At 37.6% G+C, this 23,539-nt stretch overlaps 3 protein-coding genes across 3 annotated transcripts in view; 2 read left to right on the top strand and 1 right to left on the bottom strand.

The window, feature by feature from the left end:
* The first annotated feature begins 8,045 nt into the window (after positions 1-8,045).
* Positions 8,046-9,325, top strand: LOC134671612 (tetra-peptide repeat homeobox protein 1-like). Its single transcript, XM_063529471.1, has 2 exons — positions 8,046-8,100; positions 8,789-9,325. The coding sequence occupies exons 1-2, from the start codon at positions 8,083-8,085 to the stop codon at positions 9,323-9,325; spliced, it is 555 nt and encodes a 184-aa protein (XP_063385541.1). The 5' UTR covers positions 8,046-8,082.
* Positions 9,326-12,862: 3,537 nt separating this feature from the next.
* LOC134671495 (uncharacterized) lies at positions 12,863-19,588 on the top strand. Its single transcript, XM_063529362.1, has 5 exons — positions 12,863-12,942; positions 13,589-13,683; positions 14,592-14,759; positions 15,162-15,303; positions 16,437-19,588. The coding sequence occupies exons 1-5, from the start codon at positions 12,933-12,935 to the stop codon at positions 16,550-16,552; spliced, it is 531 nt and encodes a 176-aa protein (XP_063385432.1). The 5' UTR covers positions 12,863-12,932; the 3' UTR covers positions 16,553-19,588.
* LOC134671496 (uncharacterized) overlaps positions 17,942-23,539 on the bottom strand; it is a 38,826-nt gene continuing 33,228 nt past the window's right edge. Inside the window, exons 3-5 of the mRNA XM_063529363.1 lie at positions 23,175-23,336; positions 20,396-20,525; positions 17,942-19,875 (exon numbers count right to left, since the gene is read on the bottom strand). Of these exons, the coding sequence (XP_063385433.1) occupies positions 19,778-19,875; positions 20,396-20,525; positions 23,175-23,336 (390 nt within the window). The 3' untranslated portion in view covers positions 17,942-19,777. The remainder of the gene's footprint in view (positions 19,876-20,395; positions 20,526-23,174; positions 23,337-23,539) is intronic.

The following is a 23,539-nucleotide window of genomic DNA, read 5'->3' as shown; positions in this document are numbered from 1 at the left end:
TCAATAATCCAACAACTCAATAATCCAACAACTCAATAATCCAATAACTCAATAATACAATAACTCAATAATCCAATAACTCAATAATCCAATAACTCAATAATCCAATAACTCAATAATCCAATAACTCAACTCAATAATGCAATAACTCAACTCAATAATCCAATAACTCAACTCAATAATTCAATAACTCAACTCAACAATCCAATAACTCAACTCAATAATCCAATAACTCAACTCAATAATCCAATAACTCAACTCAATAATCGAATAACTCAACTCAATAATCCAATAACTCAACTCAATAATCCAATAACTCAACTCTATAATCCAATAACTCAACTCAATAACCCAATAACTCAACTAAATAACCCAATAACTCAACTCATAATTCAATAACTCAACTCAATAATCCAATAACTCAACTCAATAATCCAATAACTCAACTCAATAATCCAATAACTCAACTCAATAATCCAATAACTCAACTAAATAATCCAATAACTCAACTCAATAATCCAATAACTCAACTCAATAATCCAATAACTCAACTCAATAATCGAATAACTCAACTCAATAATCCAATAACTCAACTCAATAATCCAATAACTCAACTCAATAATCCAATAACTCAACTAAATAATCCAATAACTCAACTCAATAATCCAATAACTCAACTCAATAATCCAATAACTCAACTCAATAATCCAATAACTCAACTCAATAATCCAATTACTCAATAATCCAATAACTCAATATTCCAATAACTCAACTCAATATTCCAATAACTCAACTCAATATTCCAATAACTCAACTCAATAATCAAATAATTCAACTCAATAATCCAATAACTCAACTCAATAACCCAATAACTCAACTAAATAACCCAATAACTCAACTCATAATTCAATAACTCAACTCAATAATCCAATAACTCAACTCAATAATCCAATAACTCAACTCAATAATCCAATAACTCAACTCAATAATCCAATAACTCAACTCAATAATCCAATTACTCAATAATCCAATAACTCAATATTCCAATAACTCAACTCAATATTCCAATAACTCAACTCAATAATCAAATAACTCAACTCAATAATCGAATAACTCAACTCAATAATCTAATAACTCAACTCAATAACCCAATAACTCAACTCAATAATCCAATAACTCTATAATCCATTAACTCTATAATCCATTAACTCTATAATCCGTTAACTCTATAATCCGTTAACTCTATAATCCATTAACTATATAATCCATTAACTCTATAATCCATTAACTCGATAATCCAATAACTCATTAATCCAATAACTGCTTAATCCAGTAATCCAGTACCTGATCAATCCAGTAACTGATCAATCCAGTAACTGATTAATCCAGTAACTGATTAATCCAATAACTCACTAATCCAGTAACTCATTAATCCGTAACTCAGCAATCCGTAATTCATTAATCCGTAACTCGTTTACTGTAACTCTTTAATCCAGTTACTCATTAATCCCGTAACTCATTAATCCCGTAACTCATTAATCCCGTAACTCATTAATTTCGTAACTCATTAATTTCGTAACTCATTAATTTCGTAACTCATTAATTTCGTAACTCATTAATTTCGTAACTCATTAATTTCGTAACTCATTAATTTCGTAACTCATTAATTTCGTAACTCATTAATCCCGTTACTCATTAATCCCATAACTCATTAATCCGTAACTCATTAATCCGTAACTCATTAGTCCGTAACTCATTAGTCCGTAACTCATTAGTCCGTAACTCATTAGTCCGTAACTCATTAGTCCGTAACTCATTAGTCCGTAACTCATTAGTCCGTAACTCATTAGTCCGTAACTCATTAGTCCGTAACTCATTAGTCCGTAACTCATTAGTCCGTAACTCATTAGTCCGTAACTCATTAGTCCGTAACTCATTAGTCCGTAACTCATTAGTCCGTAACTCATTAGTCCGTAACTCATTAGTCCGTAACTCATTAATCTGTAACTCATTAATCCGTAACTCATTAATCCATAACTCATTAATTAAAATAATCCAGAAATTTTATAATTCGATAATATTATACTTATCATCATATGTAAGTATTTTCATCATATCGTTATATTACTTGCCACTTAAGCGTCAGTTGCACCAACCACAATTGACGAATTGATCAACAGCAATCAGCAGAGCTTTGCTTGCTACAATAACCAAGCTAAAATATTTAAAATGCAACGAACTTCTTAAAACCAAGGATACTGAAAGCAAATCAATACACGGTTATAACGAATACTTTACTAGTGTAGGCCCAACCTTGGTTATTCAATCAACACCAGCCAAAATAATCCCGCCAACATTATAAGATTTATAAGATTGAAAAAAATTCCCGTCACTTTATTTCTCTTATTATTCTAATAATAATTAGAAAATTGTAGATTTCCCGGATACGCGGAACTGTCCTGTCGGGCCGCACACATTAGCCGTTAGGGTTAAAGAACAAGTCGATAATTTTAAACAAACAACTTTACATATACTTGGATTAACTTTGTTTCTAATCTACATTAACGACTTGACTTTCTTGGATCTGACCAATGCAGACGTTGTGCTGCGCTGATGACACGGCAATACTATTTCACGGTGCTTCCTGGGATGCAGTAAGCGCCTTCACAGAAAGCGGTCTAGCTTTGGTGACGAACTGGCTTCTATACAATTTGTAACTCTAAAAGCAGACTAAACGAGATATGTGTGCGTGTATAAAACAGCTGCTTCCGCCTCGTGGTCTCTTAAATGTGTCAAAAGTTTATTCATATTTAATATTAGGTTAGGTACCACTGGTACCTACCACACGTCATGTAATTGTAAAACAATAGAAAAACTTCGTCTATAAAGTACTTAGGTGTTATTCTGGATGAGCAGACTGACAACCGACAGAGGAAGATGAGAAACTCAACTTTACAGCGTACATTCAAACCACAGCTAAATAGTGTCAGGAAATAACCTAACACTCATTTAAATATCTTCGAAATGTCATGGATATACCACAGCGCAAATCAACCTATATTGCCCTAGCTCAACCCATTATTACGTAGGTAGGTACTAATATCGGTGTATAGCGTATAGCGCATCGATCGTTATTGTTGTTTTTTTTTTTTTATACCTACTAAATTATGAACAAATACTGAAGAAACGTAACTTAGTCTTTCCTTTACCAGCGTTAACGTCACATTTTGCCAAAAGAGGAAACAATCAAGATCAAAACTTATGAATTAGGCTAACGAGCCCCATACAACTAACTTGAGCGAACTACAGGACACCACAGCATTGCCTGGACAACGATTCCACCCCCATAATCTGTGAACCCGTACCTCGAGACAACTTTCGTCAATACAAATAACTTTAAGGTAATGTACCAAAATATTCGCAGTTTAAGCAATAAACGACATCTATTAAAATCTACAACTGAAGACGACAAAGATATACAAGCCATCCGTTCCTGTCCTGTGCGGCTTCCACGTGTAAGCGATCCTGGCCGTTGTCCTTCCGTGTTGATCTTCGAAGCCATCTCTCATTGCCTCGGCCGTGTCTGCCGCTGCTGCGGCTTTGACGGTTGCGACTCCGCCTGTTGTTTCCCGGGGACTGGCGGCGGTTGCGACTTCGGCTTCGACGTTCTTGTCCATCATCAGATTTCGATTTTCGGCCACGCTCAGGAGTTTTCAAGCGCCGCCTGGATGTTTTTTCCTCATGGTCCATAGTCTGGAACTCGAAAACAACACCAGCAATGGAAGAGTTCTAAATCTTTGGATTGTTAATAATAGACAAATATAAATTGTTCTTATTAAGCTAAATTCGACTGTTTTATTTATTTATTTAATTTACGTTACTGCTTCCGGGGTAGAATGCGGGACGTTTAAAACAGATCTTAAATCCAAAACAGATCCGTATCCCGGTACGGATCCGGAACACAGGCTTTTCGAAACGGGAAAATTCTAGAAATGGTACAGAAACGGAATCTAGAACAAATTCGGGATCCGGCACTGATCCGATACCAATCCGGCACGCATCCGGTTCAGATCCGGCACGAATTCGGCAAATGATATACATGCGGTATTAATCCGGCACTGATCCGGTACCAATCCGGCACGGATCCGGCACCAGTCTGGGACGGATCCGGTACGAATCCAGCATGTATCCGGAACTCATCCGGCACAAATCAGGTATGCACCCGGCACGGTTTCAGTATCCGGCACGGACCCAAATCCAGAAACGGGATCCGGAATACGAAACGGGCCGCGTAGCCAAGATGCCAATCGCTTACGCTCCGTAGCGATCGGAATGCAACTGTCACTGTCGCGCTAATATAGAAGAGTGATATAGAAACATAATGCTTTTCGTTGTCGAAGCGACAGCGATTGTAACCCCGGCCAGGTCGGCGGGTCGGTAACTACCAGTAAAAGTATCATTCCTACTTATTTACAGTCCGAGTAGTTTATAATTTCGAAAACACTTAACCCCGCTATATAATACTGATGACGTATTGATAAGTAATATATTGAAAATATGGTAAAAGCTGTAACCAAATAAGCGGTACATACATAGACTAAAGGAATTCGATCTACACCTGTAAATAATCATAAAGGTATCCGAACTATTCAAAATAAAACGGTGTTCCAAAGGTTTCACGCTACCCGCGATGTAATGAATGCTTTAATTATATTATGGATAGGCATTACAGCAAACACTAAAAAACCCTAACTGTTGGTCTTGAAGAGAAAACTTGCAGTATAATTGCTCTCGAGTGAACGAATAGGCCGAAATGGGTTTACCCAATTATTTTGTTCTTGATAAAATGAACGGTGTCTTTTTTTCTAAGCGCCCGTTAAACATAATAAACTCCCTAACATAGGAAATATGAAATGATAATTAATTTCAACAAAACAACAACCAATATAAGTGTTACTAATATATGTATAGGTATATAATTATAATAATTTTACACCACTGTTATTATTGTAACAAATTAATTGGGTAATTAAGATTTAACTCGATCAGTTCTAATATTAATACCTACATAATATAATACATTCAGGAATACCATAGTGACTTGTAGGTACTTACCACTTCTGATGTATAATAAAAAATCCTTCTTTCATAACAACAATATATTTCTTGATCACAATATTCCGTTACAGTTCAATCTCCAATCACCTTACTTCACAATCGTCCTCCCTTCACCTCTGCCCGTAACCGAATGCCCGTTAACCGCCATGCCAGTCGTCTTTTTTCTTTCTTCCAACTACCTTCTATTTACAAAGGTCAACTATCAATCACGTTACTTTTAAATTTATTAAATTATAGATTACCAATGATTATTCAACTCTTTATTTAATTAAATCTGTTTCTAATAATTAGTAATTTTAATGAATCTTACAAAGTATTTTCATTTCATCGACAAGTTATTGCGTCGAAGAATCGATACTAGTAAATTTAAATCGGGGACTTTTAATTGGTACTTGAATTATTTTGTATATAGATTATATCGTGGTATTTCTATTTACGGGTTTTCTTATTTCATTTTGTATTGTATTTAATAACATTTATTACGCGTAAAATTACTTCAGTTTGTAATATTTCGTTATCGAAACTACACGCAGTCATGTCAGTCGGCTCACTCTGCGCGATTACAGCTATGTGGGTAGTTTAAGATATAAAATTGTTTATCTGGACATACATAATTTTGAGAAAGCGGCAATTTTAAGTTTGCACTCTAATTTTGAAGATATAATTTTACAAGGCTGCCATTTTCATTTTGGCCAATTTATAAATAGGTTGGTAACAATAATTTAAGCCGTTCATTTCTGTGTAGGGTCGCATTTCTAACCTAACCTAAACCTACTTTGAAAGCCGTTCGTTTCTGTGTGGGGTCGCAGTTCTAACCTAACCTAAACCTACTTTGACAGCCGTTCGTTTCTGTGTGGGGTCGCAGTTCTAACCTATCCTAAACCTACTTTGATAGCAGTTCGTTTCTGTGTGGGGTCGCAGTTCACACCTAACCTAAACCTACTTTGAAAGTCGTTTGTTTCTGTGTGGGGTTGCAGTTCTAACCTAACCTAAACCTACTTTGAAAGCCGTTCGTTTCTGTGTGGGGTCGCAATTCTAACCTAACCTAAACCTACTTTAAAAGCCGTTCGTTTCTGTGTGGGGTCACAGTTCTAACCTAACCTAAACCTACTTTGAAAGCCGTTCGTTTCTGTGTGGGGTCGCAGTTCTAACCTAACCTAAACCGACTTTGACAGCCGTTCGTTTCTGTGTGGGGTTGCAGTTCTAACCTAACCTAAATCTAAAATTCTTACAACAGAAAAATGTATAAATGACATATAAATGTATAAACGACATATAACTTTGTATTAAAGTAATACGCCGAACAAATGAATTGCAATGTTTAGTAGTTGTGCCAATTAAAATAATTTGAAACGAATTAGCGATCAATATTTATTATTAATATTATTATGTATCTCCTTGGATATCACGGGCCTATTATAATCCCGGTTTTTTGATAGGCTTGCGTGGGGACACAGATCCAACACGTAGAGGCCCCTTGGAGAGCTTTAATGTCATGCAGAACGCCTGCTGGAACCCGTTCACAGGTGCAACAATAAACACCCATGAACCGGTCTCAGCAGGCATTGGGACTATTGTAGCAAAAGTGAATAGTATACCGGTCTATGGATTGAAGTTTGGGTGGACTATGAGACTGGGCTATTGTAGAGAAGTCCGGACACCTGCCATAACAATGCTAAAACACGTTATCGAGGCAGGTGGTGACTTGCCGCTGACTAGATGGGCCCCTGAAACTGCCGTCGCGAAGACGACCAGGAGCAACATCGGTGTGAGCGGCTCAGGGGTGTCGAGAGGTGTGCGCCGCTTTCTACCCAGTGGCTGTTACCAGCCACTGTGCCAACTCGCGTCTTATGCATCTTTCACTTCCACCCCTGGAGCATATAGCTCTAACGACTCCTCTCTGGACGGCCAATTAAGGCAAGCCAGAGCTGAGAGTCCTGCGGGTCCCCATGGGGTCCACTCCGACCGATGAAGACACGCCGGAGACGGAGACCCTGACCGACTCTCGGGAGCACTCGGGTCCGTGGGGTCGTTACTCCCCAACAGCTCGCCACAAGCTGCCCTGCGGGCTTATTAATATTATTATTAGCGATTAATATTCGTTGAATAGTATTTCTACGCAATAAGAAAAATTGAAATAAATAGTATATGAAACAAAATAACGCCAAACAATATTACTAGTACTATTGTTTCGATGAAACGTTGTCGATGAAATAATATTCGATGAAAAGATTGTCGGCAAAACAAGGGTACACCTACTAAATGATATTATACAATACTCTTTATTGCACACCTCACATACACGTAGTTTACAATAAATGGACAATAACATAAACAAAGACAATAGAGGTAACAACAGGCGGTCTTATCGCTTAAGAGCGATCTCTTCCAGACAACCACACACACACACACACATATTATCCACATTTGATCGAATCACCATGCAATAAAATCAACTGTTAATTTGACGTGGATGCGAAATCTGACAGTTGTACATGTTGAATTTGGCACCTTACGACAAATTATATACATATAAGGTCATTCTATGTTTTACTTACGCTTAATGCTAGTGCTGCACTCTGGTGGCAGTAATTTGCAGTAATAACTATTTCTTCATAGGGAGTATTACTGCAATGTTCTGCCACCGGAGCCGCCAGAGTGATAGAGAGGCAGATAACGAAATTTCGATTTTCGTATTTCGCAGTAGACCCTCTGAATGTGGTAGTGGCTTCCCCTACGCAGAGTTTTGCGAAATATTCCCTATTGTAATTTGAGTTGAATGTTTAATTTCAAATTTATTCCGCGGGGTATTTAACAGCTCTCATACATCGAGAGCAGCTTTCATACAGGGCGTGCGTTTTCCGCACAACCACCATACACCATACTTGACATTATAAATACCCTGCTTTCCTCCACTTGCACACTTTCTTCCTCGCCTCGCCTCGATTGCAACACGCCGGGAAAATGTCGCGAATATGTTGTGTAAGTTTATTTATTATCCTATTAATCAGGACAATTACTTAAAGTGAAATGATATAGTGAATTACTTAACTTGGTTATCCTAGTGATTGGCGTTGTGTAGAATACGTTGTGTTTTAGATGCCTACAATAAAGTTTGTATGCCTATATATTTTGCTACTTATGTTTAGAAAAACGATTATATTCATGAAACTTTATTGATACACTTTCTTTATTTGTTTGAGAGTTTTCCGCGCGTAAGGATTAGTTGTAGGAAGCAACATTAGCATTTACCTACAATATAATAAATTCGTATTAGCAAAAGATGCAATTGTCTTATATTTCATACGGAATGAATCGTCCAAAGTAAAATAGGTAGGTAATAAGTAATAATTAAACAATTTTTTGGGGCTCTACGCAACAATTTCTACAACTACAACTTTACTCTCAATTGCTCAAAGTTTGACTGGAAGAGATCCCTTATAGGGATAAGTTCGCCTTTGTACATTATATATATTTTGTTTCATTGTATTTTAACCTGTCTTATGTACAATAAAGTGTATACATACATACATACATAGGTACCTAAAGCACCTTACCTACTGATAACATGATGATGATAACCTAACACTTACTACAACAAATAATTGTTGGTGTTTACGAGTTATTGATGATGTCGATGTTGATGTTTACCAGGTATTTTATCTTCCAGATACTTCTCCTCCTGAGCCACCAAGCATTTTCAACTGAACAGAAGAAACGCAGCCTCGTCAACTCCCTCGCCGTGCCAGCCGGCTTCCCAGCTCGCCACTCCGTCACGGAACTCCACAACCGCGTACCGATACCCATCCCCCAGCCTATACCTATAGCTGTACCACGGCCTGTACCGTACCCTATAGGCATTGGTGTACCTGTTGATCAGCCTAGACCGGTACCAGTGGTCGTACCTCATCCAGTAGCCCATATCATCCCACGACCAATAGCAGTACCTATAGATAGACCGTTTCCGTACCCGATAGCGCATCCTGTTCCAGTGACGATCACGCAAGGGGTACATATACCGGTTCCGCAGCCGTATGCGGTTGGTGTGCCGGCGGCGGTGCCGGTGCGGGTGCCGCAGCCGGTACCGGTGGCTGTTAATCCGGTACAGCAGGTAGTTCAACCGGTAGCACAGGTGGTGGGAGTGAGTGGAGGGGTTGTGGAAGCGCATGGACAGTCAATAGCATCCTTATTGATATTATCATCATAATGATTAATGATTGTACTTATAATTTTTTTTCGAGGCTGATCTCCGATAATTCTCGTGTTATGGAGGAAGCAAAGAAAGCATCGAAAGTCAAAGAAAGCTAGGTTAGCATTTACAAAATCTTTTTATGCATATTTTTGGTTTCGATCTAATATTTAGCAGTTTTTAGAGGTGAGACTGTTTTATTTACCAATTCCTTTTGTGTTTTTATTTTTATTCAGTGACGTTGTGAAAATGTTATAAAACTTATAAGTTTGCATTGTTTCATTATTACTAGGTAATAGACGATAATATTAATTATTTTGTATAAGTACATAAGATGTAACTACGACATTGTGTTGTGTATTGATAACCGTGAGATAGCTTGCTGCACGTGAGATAGGCCTGATAATTTTTTTTTTTTTTTATTATGCATGGGTTTACTCATGGCCACAGACTAGCCGAGGCGTAGACGTGGCCTACGATGAAGCGAGCTCGCCCAGAAGGTGCCTGTTCACTCTTGATTTGAAGGTTGCCGGGTTATAAGAGCACGGAAATATAGACGCCGGCAAGGAATTCCATTCCTTGGCAGTGCGCATAAGGAAAGTAGAAGCAAAGCGCTTAGTGCGAATTGGCGGAATATCTACCAAGTAAGGATGGAAACCGGCCGTGCGTCTAAAAGTCCGATGGTAGAATGGGGACGGTGGAATGAGCTCGTGTAGCTCTTGGGCACACTCCCCGTAAATGTACCTATTTAAACCAAATGTGTGTATGTTTGTGGCATTGATTACTAATATGCATGATTTAAGTGTTAATGTGTTTGCGTATATGTAGTAGAATAGTTTTTTTATTGATCAGAACTAAATGCGTATATTATTATTGTAAAAGATGAAAAAGTGTTCAGATGTGGGGGTTGTGGGGGTGTCAACTATCAATCACTCTTTAATTCTAGTCCTAATTAATGCCAACCAATTGTGTAGTTTTTTAAACGACACGGTACATTAATAAAATTAATACAATTTCTGTAATGTATCTGTCGGCGGCCGATCGTAAGATCAGGCAGATCGTAATGTTCCTGTGTAATGTTTTGACGATAGTCACATTAAACCAATATATAGGTAGGATAGGTTCGTAAGGTTGCTTCATATGCCCGAAAGGCAAACTGCCCAGAAATAGGAGCCCCGCGTAGCTCCGTCGACTCAGAGAAAGGGTCAAAGATTTTCACGTTTCACGATATGCCTAGGAATTTCACGATATGCCTGATCTTACGATAGGCCGCCGACATATCTTTGTTGCACTATCTGGTGTTATTTAATTAACTTATTCGATATGCGCAGAGTGCTGTGGTTAACTAAATTTACAAAGTATTTGTTGTTATAGCGGCAACAGAAAGACATCATCTGTAAAAATTTCATGTGTCTAGACACTAGACACTATCACGGTTCGTGAGATACAGCCTGGTGACAGACGGACGGACGGACGGACGGACGGACAGACGGACAGCGGAGTCTTAGTAATAGGGTCCCGTTTTACCCTTTGGGTACGGAACCCTAATAACTGCTAACAATTGCCATATCGAATTGAGAGCCGTTTTCCTAATTCCATTACATTAATTATATAAGTTAATTTAATAAAGCTTTAATTTTTGTGTAACTTATTAAGATGTATTAAACGTTTATATACCTTATTTGTATTCTGTCTTTATCCTTCTATTTGCAGTGTAAGGGCCGAAAAATAAATTCTATACCTACTTACACATTTTTAAATGCTCCTGACTATTATTATATAATTTAAAAATTAAAAAAAAAAAACATGAAGGGACATTGCTGTGGTTGATATACATCAAATTGTGTCTAAATATTTTCAAAAATGTCAATATCCAGAGAGGAGCCGACTTAATCATAAGATGTATGGCTTATAAAATAAATAAGATAAAAAAAAATATCCAGAGAGGAAAAATGGGACTAAATGGACTAATTATGTTTGTATGGAAAGGTTACATTTACATTAGGGTTTTCTAAATATATGTATGTATATACATATGCATATACTTATGCTATGTTCAGCAGTGGACGTGTTATGGCTGAGATGATGATGATGATGATATACTTATGCGTTGTTTATACGCGATTTATGCATGCGATTGCTCTATCTGAGGTTTCTACAGCACACATAGTAAACAATACATTACTTATCAGTTAAGTGTAACCTTGTTATTATACGACTAACCCACATCTCTGACACATTTTGTCGATGTTATATATATTATAGCAAACAATAGTTTCAGACAGAGCAGACCCAAAATTTTCAAAGAAACGGTCTTGCCAACAATTATTTAACTTAATCATGTTATAAACCCAACACGTTATTTCCAAAATGAAAATGAACCGCATGTCACTAATTTTCTTTCGCCCGAAATGTTAATGGAAATGGAATTCATAAATTTAATTGTTTTAGACTACAACTTCAATCAAGGCGACAAAGTGTGGCCACGTCATGCTTAATGTCAAATTCCTATGAAAAATTTTTTTTTTTAACTCCTCCACGGCCGACTTCGGCCACGGCGACTGCTGTCAACTCCGTTGCTGTCGTTGGTGTGCTCGCAAGTGGCTGATGTAGCCGATCTTGTTAGTAAAAGTTCGCGAACATTGCGGGCATGTGAGCACACCGTTAACATAGTTATACGGTATTGCCGCAGGTGGTCTGGCTTTTATTCTATCGCGCTTGGCGTCAAGCTCTAAGCGCCGCCGAGATTCATAATCTATTATCTTGGTATTTATTGCAGCCCGCCATTCCGTACGCATGGCTGCCTGCTGCTCCCATCGCGAGGGCTCTACGCCACACTTCTTCATGTGACGCTTAAGCACATCTTTGTACCTGAGGAATTGGCCGCCCTGTTTCCGCTTGCCCTCCTCAAGCTCAGAATAAAAGATGTGCTTAGCCACACGCTGGTCGTTCATCCGCGAAACGTGACCGCACCACCGAAGCTGACGTCGCATGATTTACACACCCTTCAGAACTAAAGCTCATGTAAATTTGTAATAAAATAATTTAAATGAATAGTACATAACATCGGTATAAGTAGGTATGTAGGTATCCGAAGACAATATAATATTTACACATGGGGCATTATTCCTAAAAGGTCAGAGGGGCTACCGCGAAAACAGAAATTTGCAAATTGCGGGGATCTTTCTCTTTTACTCCAATAAAGGCGTAATATTAAGAGTGACAGAGAAAGATGCCTGCAATTTGCGAACTTCGATTTTCGCGGTTATAGCCCAGAAACCTAACGCGTATAACAGCAGTGAATAAACAGGTTAACTTAATATAAAATGTTGTCATACCTAATCATGAGTACAAACATGTAAGTGTCTTAGCTTTATCAGAACATTAAAAACTGTCACCTACCGGACACAATTCTGATTTCGCACTACACAAAAAAATACTAATCACCTTTATACCTCTAATCTATAACCAAATTTCGTATATCTGTTATCAGTAATAATCCCTTATATCGATTGATAGCATATCGACGTGATTATACTTCAGCATTCGGTTGAACGTGCCGCCGCGCGCGCATCGTCGCGAAGTAAACTAAAAATAATCCTCTAAGAATAGTACAAGTGCCACAATGTACAAACGTAAGTAACATATGTTTATAACACTCTTATTTTATTGATCTCTAGGGAGAATGTATCTTACGACAAAGATAAACTGGTGATATGATAGTAGCTCAGTTTTAACATATCACTGTGTTGTTTGAACATATTCAATATCAATCAATAATATATAGATGCAAACGTAGCATTTTTAATTGTCTTATTATGTTTTACATGTATCTGTGTTTACCTTTAAAAACTCGTCACATGTTTACTTTGATTGCGTGGAAAGTACAACGCGCAATTCTGATGATTCATACAAAATTTACCTGAAACATTATTTATTATGAAATGATAATCCGAAATCTTGAAACTTGACGTCCCACTTTCAGGAAAACATGAATTGTGTATGTCATCAAGTGTCAAAGACTTTTTAAAAGTGTTACCAGTGCAAAGATATATTATTATTCTTTTTCGCACTAAGCGGGGCAACAGAACTGTTCGCTAATAACATTAATTAACATTAATTAATCAGTAATCGCTGTTTATATTGCTTCAATGGCAACATTAATGCAAAACAGTTAATTAAAACACGTCTAATCTTTCATGCAACGATAAAGAAACGTTGACATTGCATTGCATGCCAGTTATTGAAGAATGTGAAATTGTAAACAGTTTCGGATTGCAGAGTTCCCGTTTTCGATGGAAAACATCCCGAGGCAAACCAGCTTCGGCTGCTTTTCGCTCAAGATTGGGAGCATCTTTTCAGCGCTCATCGTCATAGTAAGTTTAATATTTATTCATTAGTTTCTATAGATTGAATGTTCAGTTATTAACATTATGATTATATCTTGTTATTTTCCATTAGGTACTTGAAGATTTGTTTAATTTAATACGTAATAATAATAATTATTATTGTGCGCTCGGGGATGGTATCCGCCACGTGTATCCCTTGCTTTTAGATTAAATTGTCTTAAAGGGCCTCTGCACTGTTGGCTTCGGCCCCACGCACGCCTCCCAAAAGTCCGGGACCCCATGGTCCCGAGATCCGGAAAGGACAAACAAATAATAATTATCTTTAAATCTAAATTTAAAGTAGTTTTTGCAAGTATTCGCATAGATTAATGCGCCTATTAATTTTACCTGATAAATTTGTTCGGTAAATTATATTGCTAATAATTAATTGCAGGCGTTTTGAGATTTAATGATTTTTTTTAACTTTCTCTATGTATTGAATACACCTTGTTTATATATGTATCTTTGGTACCTCTTTTTTGTAATTAGATTTATGCATTTCATATTTTACTTTATCATTATTAATGATACAGCCAGCCCGGCGTCTTAATTATCAATTTTGATTTGTTTTTATGGTAGAAAATCAAATATATCAATCCGGAAGGGCCGTTCGTTGCCGCCAGCATAGGCTTTGCATGTCAATCCTACGAATAGTATCAAATTCTTGTTCTTGTTTTTAATTTAAGATGTATCTCATCGCCATCTATAACAACTTTTGACGTGATTTAGTAATTGGACGCAGTTTAGCGAAAAAGATCCATCCTCTGAAATTTGTCATTTAAATATTTTAAATGAATGACTTTTCCGTTTCACGGAAAGTTCAAATTTTACTAACAGATTTTTGTGGATTGGATCCTTTACCCTAAACTACGTCCGTATAATTTACTCCGTTCCAGCTCTACTCAGTGTTGGCCCTAGCACAATGCCTGGCCATCCTCGGCGGGTGGCACGAGACCATCAACAGCTCATCATCATCAATGGCCACCGGCCTGGTGGTGACCGTCGCCATCGTGCATGCTATCACGCTGTTCCTGTCTACCGTCATGCTGATTGGAGCGCTGAGGGTGAGAATCTAAATCAGGGTTTTTGAGGCTTATAATCCTACGTATCCAAACACAAAGATTTTGCTTTTTTACTGCGAAGGTACTCCCTTTTGCATATACGTACCCCCGTTCAGCCTATTGTGAGAGAACGGTTACTACGCAACCCTACACTGTTGAGCAACTGAGCATAGCCCGACGTGCTCTTGACCGGTTTTATGGAGCCTCTATGGTGGGACTCACCTCCCGGCGAGGGGAGGAGCCTACCTACTAAACCCACACCTGCGTTTCCCACAATATGCCGTTGGGGATCCTGGTATTGCAAACATTCTACCATGACGTCCCTCGGCAGCCCCAGGTGGCTTACGTCGTGGCACCCGCCTAAATACTATACCCTACCAACTTACAAAACTTTTGTGTCTGCAGGAAGACGCCCGCCTCATGCGGCCGTGGGTGATCTGGACCTCCATCCAGGTGATGTGCTACATGCTGCTCTTCATCTTCTTCATGGTGAACAACTTCTCCGACAACAGCCTCACGGTCTACGTCATCGAACTCATTAGCTTGTGTAAGTTTTTCATTCAGTTTCAACCAAACCTTACTCATAAGGGCAATAGCACACGGCGACTTTTTGCAGCGATTCAGGAATGCCAGTGTTATTGGATCAGACGGTAAAATACATTGTTTAACTGTCCCATCACGAACCATGATACCAGTGATGTGCTACATGCTGCTCTTCATCTTCTTCATGGTGAATAACTTCTTCGACAACAGCCTCACGGTCTACGTCATCGAGCTCATTAGCTTGTGTATGTTTTTCATTCAGTTTCAACCAAACCTTACTCAGGGCAAAAGTCGGCGTGTGCTAACACGGCGACTTTTTGCACCGATTCAGGAATGCCAGTGTTACTAGATCAGACGGATCTTCATGGTCAACAACTTCTTCGACACCACAGCCTCATCGGAGCGGCCAAGGTGCTCACAATCATCTGAATACACCTCTATTGTCAGGGCATTAGAGTGCGTGTTCAGATATTGTGAACACCTTGGCCGCTCCTATATATATGGTGGCGACTGTACGAGTATGTTCTGGTCAAATCTTGCAAGCTAAATTAGACTCACTTCCCATTACTCGATTGAGCTGAAACTTAATTATACCATAATGTAAATTGAATGACAATGCAATAATTATGGTACTAAAAAGATGATCGGATCAATCGGATGCCTCGGCCTCGGCCTCTGACCCGGGCCGTTCTAACGTGAGGCATCCTGATATCCCATAGACCTAGTATTACATAGATGAGCTATACGCGTGCCTCCGTGAGGGAAAAACATACGCAAAGCGACAATATTAAAAACACGTTTTAACATTCCTGACAACATACCAAAAACAATCTACGTAATTCGGTCGGGTTATTTGTTGCCCACCATAAACCATACTACATTTTTGGTGGGGCACAAACAAAAAGTGAGACTGTGACAAAGACAAGCAATAATACCGCTTTCTCTGCTACTCCTACTGAAATTTCCATAAGTGGATCTCGTTCGGTCGTTTGGCCCCTCCCCCGTGTCATCTCTATATTATTGTACTTCTTTGTGATATCCGTATTATCCGTATACCTTGTATAAAGGTCTCTCTCTATACGTATATCTGTTATGTAAAGGTTTGTTATGTATTACAACCATTTCTTTATTTTCCAGTCGTCCATTGCTACATGCTGATGCTAGTATCCAGCTACTACAAGCAGCTGGAGGAAGAGCGAGACGAAAGACTGAAGAGTCTCATCAACAAAGACATTTGGCATGAGTATGCATAAGACGGAACGGCCCGATTCTAACTTTAAGATCCGTCAACTAATAGATCTAGAAACGATATGGATTAGATATGTCAGTGTCAAATGTGACGTTTCTTCAAACAAATACGTCACTTTTGACACTGACACATCTAATCCATATCGTTTCCAGGTCTATAGTCCGTTTTTTTAGCATTAGAAAGAACTTCGCAGAAGTAAGCTTGTGGTTCCAAATCCGGCACTTTTAGCGGTAATAATTTGAAGTAAATTATATGTATTGACCATGCTACATTAGATAATTCAATAATTATTAACAATTAAAGAGCCTGATAAAAACTGCACGCTTGCTTCTGTGGAGTTCTTACTAATGCTAAAAAAAACGAACTATACGTGACAGCGTGATAAAACGGTGTCCGTCACTTTCTATCCCATGGTGTTAAAAAGTGACAGTTGTTTTATCACGTGGATAAAGATGGATAAAGCTATCCATAATACGCCGGCTGATCTATTAATTGACGTATCTTAAGTTCGAATCCGGCAGGAAGTCGTGGTGCGGTTACATTATCAACTGCCATGTATAATGTTATAATAATTTACGATACGAGTGCAAATTACCTATTCGCACGTGTATCATACTTTTTACAGTACACATGGCTCTAAATTTTCGACGTAAATGATGATGTACTGTACAGATGTACTGTAAATAACTATTATGTGACTGCTAACTGTTACATAATGATGGGCCTTAAAGTACGAGTGTGGGTTTATAAAACGAGTTGGAAGAGAGTTTCATAAAAACATCACACGAGTGTTTTAATGCTTAATTATGTACAGTTACAAACACTGCTTTATATTGTATACACCTGACACACGTATCTTAAGCTCTCTATGATATGTTGACCGCTATTGCGGCATTTGACCATTTATCGATAACAATGTTATTATAACGTATTAATAACATAACATGTAACCGAAATAACAGTTTCAATATCTTTATGCCGGCTATAGTTTGCGGTTTCTGCGTCATATAAACGTTTATAATAGGTATTACGTTTATTTATATAATTTAGTTTTAATTAGTGGAACAATCGATGCAAGTTTAGCAATAATAATTGCGAATCCCGCGCTTTCAGCACATTCGCCAGATTTAGAGCCGATACAGACGAACTGCAACCCGACTGCAATTTGCATGGGAACGGCACGCCAACTGCAACGTCGGCGTGCAGTTCCCATACAAGTTACAGTTCAGTTGCAGTCCGTCTATGCGGGCTCTTAAACACATGTTTATTGTGATATGAAAGGTTATATCTTGTTTGTAAATAAGTAAATGATTTTCTTAGTAATATTAAAAAAAAGGTTATAAGGTTTATATTTATATATTTGAGATAAATGTGATTTTAAATAAAAAAAATATTATATCTTGATTGTTTTATTGTGATATTAACATCTTTTTTGGCATAAAACTTATACACTTAAGATAAACATAATATTATACTGTCTTTATCTTAAATTTATGAAACATTTTTTATATTTTGTTCAAAACATAAACGTTGATAAATACATATTTTTTGTAGGTATCAAAAATATCCATCTTTATACAAAATGTACATTTTAATATCTATATAATATCTACCTACTTATAATAAAACAAGTTTACTTCATATAAAATTTAGGCATCTTGATTTTCTGTAAATATTTACGTAATAATTCATAATATATCCAGATCAGTTTTCTAAGATCTATCTATATCGAATAGGAAGGTACCTACCTAAATGTATACAGGGTGTCACTCAGCACTAATTTCGGACGCGGAAAAAGGTTGGAGAATTACGTACACAGCGAAGATCGATATTTCAAAAATATGATTATCGAAGAATTTAATCTGCTTATCTTTTTTTTTATTAAAATAGTTTAAGGATAGATAATTATGTTTTTTTAATCATTTTTTTTTTAATTGAAATCTGTGTCTGAACGCCCTGTACTAGATCAATTTTCTCAGTCGATCTTAGCTATTTAGGGGTCATCCATTAATTACGTCACACGAATTTCTAGGTTTTTTGACCCCTCCCCCCTCCTTGTCACACTTGGTCACATTTGGCAAACCCCTCCCCCCTAGTGTGACGTCACATTTTTTCTACGAAATCGCCAAATCGAATTAAGTAAGTACCTAAGTATTATTAATATTGTATCAAAATATTTTTGACGATGTAAATATTAGTAATTTTATAACCCAAAACTGATTAGGAAAGAAAATTTATTTTAGATTTAAGCTAGTTATTAATTTCGTTTAGTTGTGCTACTGTATATATATTGTTTGTAAATAAATGATTTTTAATTAACTGTCAAAAAAAAAAAAAAGGATTAAAAACTATTTTCGTTTTAAAAACTTGTTATTTAAATGTACAGCGAACTAAATAATTTAAATAAATTTTCGGTTACTGATGAAGTTAAAGTGACGTCACAAAGTTTGTGTCTCCCCCTCCCCCATGTCACAATATGTCACATTTTCTTGACCCCCTCCCTCCCCCTAAACGTGTGACGTAATTAATGGATGACCCCTTAATGTAGGCGTAGGTAGGTCCTTAAACGTATACCTAGTTTATTTTAATATTAAGGCACTTTTTTAATTTATTTATTATAAACTCTACATGTTTAAACACTTCAAGTTTAAACATTAAATATTCCATAAAATTTTAATATAAGTACAACATTTATTTAACAGTTTGACAGCTTCGTCAAAATATACACATTTACTTGTTGTACAGAAAAGGCACATTTAAGAACCCCATCATCACATTATTTTAAAATTACCTGTGAAACATTAATTAAAAATATACATTCCATCCATTTTATTTTCTTAAATTTTATATATTTTTTCAATTAAGTATTTGATATAGTTTTATTTATTTTATAATGTTTGATTGTATGCCAACTTTCATCTTTTTATTATTTTCTTTCGTAATCTTTCGTAATATACCTATTATTATTCATAATTTCACAGGAAGTGGTAATCAAATGCTCAATAATAACATTATTAACTTAACACTAAACTTGGCTGGACTTACTAAAAGTATTATCATTTCATCCCTTTCCTTCCTTATAATAATAAAAAGACGCAGCAATCGAAATCAAAATAATTCCTTATTTATAGTCGGTCAAACAAGTATGAAATCTTAGTGCTTAGCGTCCTTTTCTATATCACAGGGAAGGAGAGAGATATAGCATGTCGAAAGCCAAGACCGACGCAGGTTAGACGGGGTCTCTTTCTCTCGTGTATTTGACGGTGCCGTCTCGCTCCATCTTGACGATTGAGCTCCAAATTAGGATTACTAGGTAGATCTGGAGCACTGGAAAATAAAAAAAAAAGTGATGTTAGACATAAAATTAGGCCTATAAGCTACAGGATGGGCAAATAAGAAGTATGTATACATTATTTATTTATTTTTTTCCTGTTAACAATGCCTCAGGCTAATTTAGGTTTAGATTTATGATAATTCCCTAATTCAAGTAAATATAAGTAAAAAAATTATGAAGTATTTTTCATATTCCGAGTTGAACGGAACATAATGTCTGACAGATGTCCACTTTTAACAGCAGGAAAATGTGAGCGCTTTTCATCGCAATTTTCGCACATTTACGGCGTTGTCTTAATATCGGATGGTCTGTATGTCTGCCCCTACCTCTCTTTCCTTTTATCTTGCCTTCTATGATAGTTTAAAAAAAGTTGTCGTGCCGTAACAAATGTCCAATCATTCTTCCCCGTCTGTTGTTGTTCGTGTTCAATATCATCCTCTTCTCTTTCCCTCTTCGTAATACCTCTTCCGTTATCTTCACATAACACCGTGATAACAGTAAGAAGATACTTACTGAGCTGGAAGAGTATGAGGAACAGCTCGCTGGCCGTCTCCTTGGTCATGAACGCGAGGCTGTACGCGAAGCCGATGATGGAGAACACGATCTCGAAGTACAGGTACACCTTCATCAGCACCACGTGTTTCTGAAAAATATAGAGAACATATTAAAACACAACGAAGGAAACGAAAGCCCACAGACGCTGGTTCGGTCACCTAGTCGGAATGGGAGAGGATAGGGCTGTCAAGAGGGCGTTCTTGAGACGACCGACTGGTAGCCGTCCGGTGGGTCGGCCCAGGTATCGCTGGGAAGACAGTGTGGCGGCGGATCTGCTTCAGCTTCGCGTCAGTAACTGGCAGGAAGTTGCGCAGGATCGGGACAGGTGGCACGCTGTCGTTTCAGAGGCCAAGATTCTCTTTGGATCCAAAACAGATACTTTTGTTATATTGAAACATGGAGTAAAATTAATCTGAACGGATCATATCCATTACTTTCACGTCTCTCTTATAACCGTTTGATTGAGTTTTTCATTCGCATCGCATTCCTTTAAGAGTGACTCAGACTAGAACGGTCTCCTGGATTCTTTGTTTTTTATGACGGGAGAGACGCGTCGGTCCAGATCCAGACCGTTCTGCATGAATCATCCTCTTAGTTTTAAGGTCTCTATCCTATGGGCCAATTTTATCAGTGGCCTGACAAAAAAATATTTTCATTTTATTAAAGGGCCACGAATCCAAAAATTTACTCGCCAATTTTGCTATGCAATTTCTCATTGAATTAGAACTTAAGATAATGACATCATATGATCTTCGCGAAAGGCATATAAGCTCAAGGTATTCAAACAACACCATTAGGTACATAATACAAATCGTATTTATTTCAGTAACTTGATCTAACAACAATTGGATAACATTACACTTGGCAGCTGAGCGTGGAAGATACGCGCTTTATTTAACGCCTTGATAGCCTTGACACAAGGAAATTATGAATGGAAACAAAATCACTACACCTTATAAAACAAAATCCTTTCCAAACAAAATTTTGTGTAGGTATACTATGTATGTACTATATACTACTATGTACTATATATACTAGCAAGCGCAGCGTAGGACGTCCACCCACAAGATGGACGGACGACCTTGTTAAGGCCGCCGGAAGACGCTGGATGCGGGTCGCTTCCGGTACGAATGGAGGTCCAAGGGGGAGGCCTATGTTCAGCAGTGGACGTCTTATGGCTGAGATGATGATGATGATGATGACTATGTATGTTAGCAATAAACTCAAAAAGTATGTATAACCTTACTTTTTGGAGGAAGGTTTAAGTGCATAATTTGTTAAGGTTTTGTGAAACCCGTGCGAAGCCGGGGCGGGTCGCTAGTTATTATTATACTATAAAGGAAGCTATGAGTACCTAAAGTAAAAAAGCAAGATAACATGAGGACAAGAACAGGTTGTCCATCAGGAAATAGGTACGCTAGTTTATAACGGATAATTTGAAAATTTGAGACCACAATTGTTCCTAAGAATGGGTCCATTCAAGGCCGCATTGCAAGTTCCGGTCATTGTCTTTTGTCTTTAACATACCTAGTTTATTATAAATGCTTTATTAATTAAGGCTAGGGAATAAAACACAGTCAATAAGTCAGGCATTGTATAGGTACAAAAGTAGTGCATAATTGTTTACTATCGTATTTTCTCGGACGCCTTCGTATTTGTCATGCTACTTCAGTCAACCTCAGTACTTTTTGTACCGAGACTGACTGAAATAGCACGACACGTTCGTACGTTTCCGTAAAAAAACTATAGTAAATAATTATGTACTACATCTGTACCATATTTAAAATGTACATTCAATCAATCAGCTTTCTTCGTCTTCCACAGTGCACAGTTGTGAGATTTTCATTTCATCTCAATTAACCCAAAGTAGTAGATTTTGTGGATACCATGATCTGTCGTTGTGATCTTATAGCTCTAAGAATGAAACCATTGCACTTGTTTAAAAATGACTTGAATAATTTATTAATTTCTAAGTGCTATTATTCGTTGCCAGAGTTTCTTGGTGACACTTTAAATTAGCTTGTAAGTAATTAGTGAATATATGCATGACTTATTGACATAAAAATATGAATAGATTTTAATAAATAATTATGAATTTTTAATACGCGCAATTATGATTAAAAAGTTATTGTATAATTGATTAATTTCTTTAGTTAAGTATATTTCCTTGTAATAATGTAATTTATTTGGTATGTGTATACCTAATTTCGAATTTATATGCCTGTCGGCGAAACATAGCGTTCTCAAATACTTTTTGTTACCTATGTTTACAAATAAATAATTTGTCTTGTCTTGTCTTGTCTTGTCTTAAAAAAGTAAAAATGCTTAAAGTGACAATAGACGTGTCTGAAACAATGGATGGATTGTGCGAAAGAGGATATGAGAAAGAAAGGAGTTAGTGCTGAGGTAACGAAAAACAAAAGAGAATGGAAGAGAAAAACATGTTATGCCAACCCCACATAACGTGGGATAAGGGCAGGAAAGCTTATCGCTGTCTAGGAACCAACTGCGCAACTTGGTAAGGGTGTTAATTGGGCATTGCGGCCTAAATAAGCACATGCACACTATGGGGAAACGTGACATGGGGCGGTGCAGACTCTGTAGGTATGGAGGCAGAGGAGACGCCCTTGCACATCCTGACAGAGTGCCCTTGCCTAATGCGCACTCGTGAGCCTTACATAGCCCCTAATATGAAGAAGAATAAGGGTAGGGAAACGAAGAAGACAGTAATACGTACCTTATGTAACGCAACTATGAACGCCACAGTCATGACGGTTTCCATCACCAGCGCTGTAGTGTCTGCTATGAGACGGGGAAACTCCGACGGGTCCGTGATGCCCTCATTCCTTAGGTAAGAGATGTAGAATGACAGGAAACCGGTCACTACTAGTGTCAGGATCTGGAAACGAGAAGGTAAGACATGAGACAGGTGCAATCTAAAGACATATTTAAGGATGATTCGCGTTAGACCGGGCCGTGTCTGAACCGGAGCTTCCGGAGCTTACTTTTCTATGACATGACAGGTGATCACGTGATTTTTTTCATAGAAAACGATGCGCTGGAAGCTCCGGCCCGGACACGGCCCGGTCTAAAGTGAGTCAT

Source organism: Cydia fagiglandana, chromosome 15 (assembly GCF_963556715.1).
Source record: "Cydia fagiglandana chromosome 15, ilCydFagi1.1, whole genome shotgun sequence".
Taxonomy (NCBI): Eukaryota; Metazoa; Arthropoda; class Insecta; order Lepidoptera; family Tortricidae; genus Cydia; species Cydia fagiglandana.
Note: the sequence above shows the minus strand (reverse complement) of the source record. Positions and strands in the feature narration are given on the sequence as shown.

Bases quoted from the DNA above. Each gene is read 5' to 3' on its own strand.
- LOC134671495 (XM_063529362.1), top strand. The intron at 13,684-14,591 runs GTAAGTTTAATA...ACTCCGTTCCAG, and splicing joins TTTCAGCGCTCATCGTCATA to CTCTACTCAGTGTTGGCCCT. The intron at 14,760-15,161 runs GTGAGAATCTAA...TTGTGTCTGCAG, and splicing joins TGCTGATTGGAGCGCTGAGG to GAAGACGCCCGCCTCATGCG.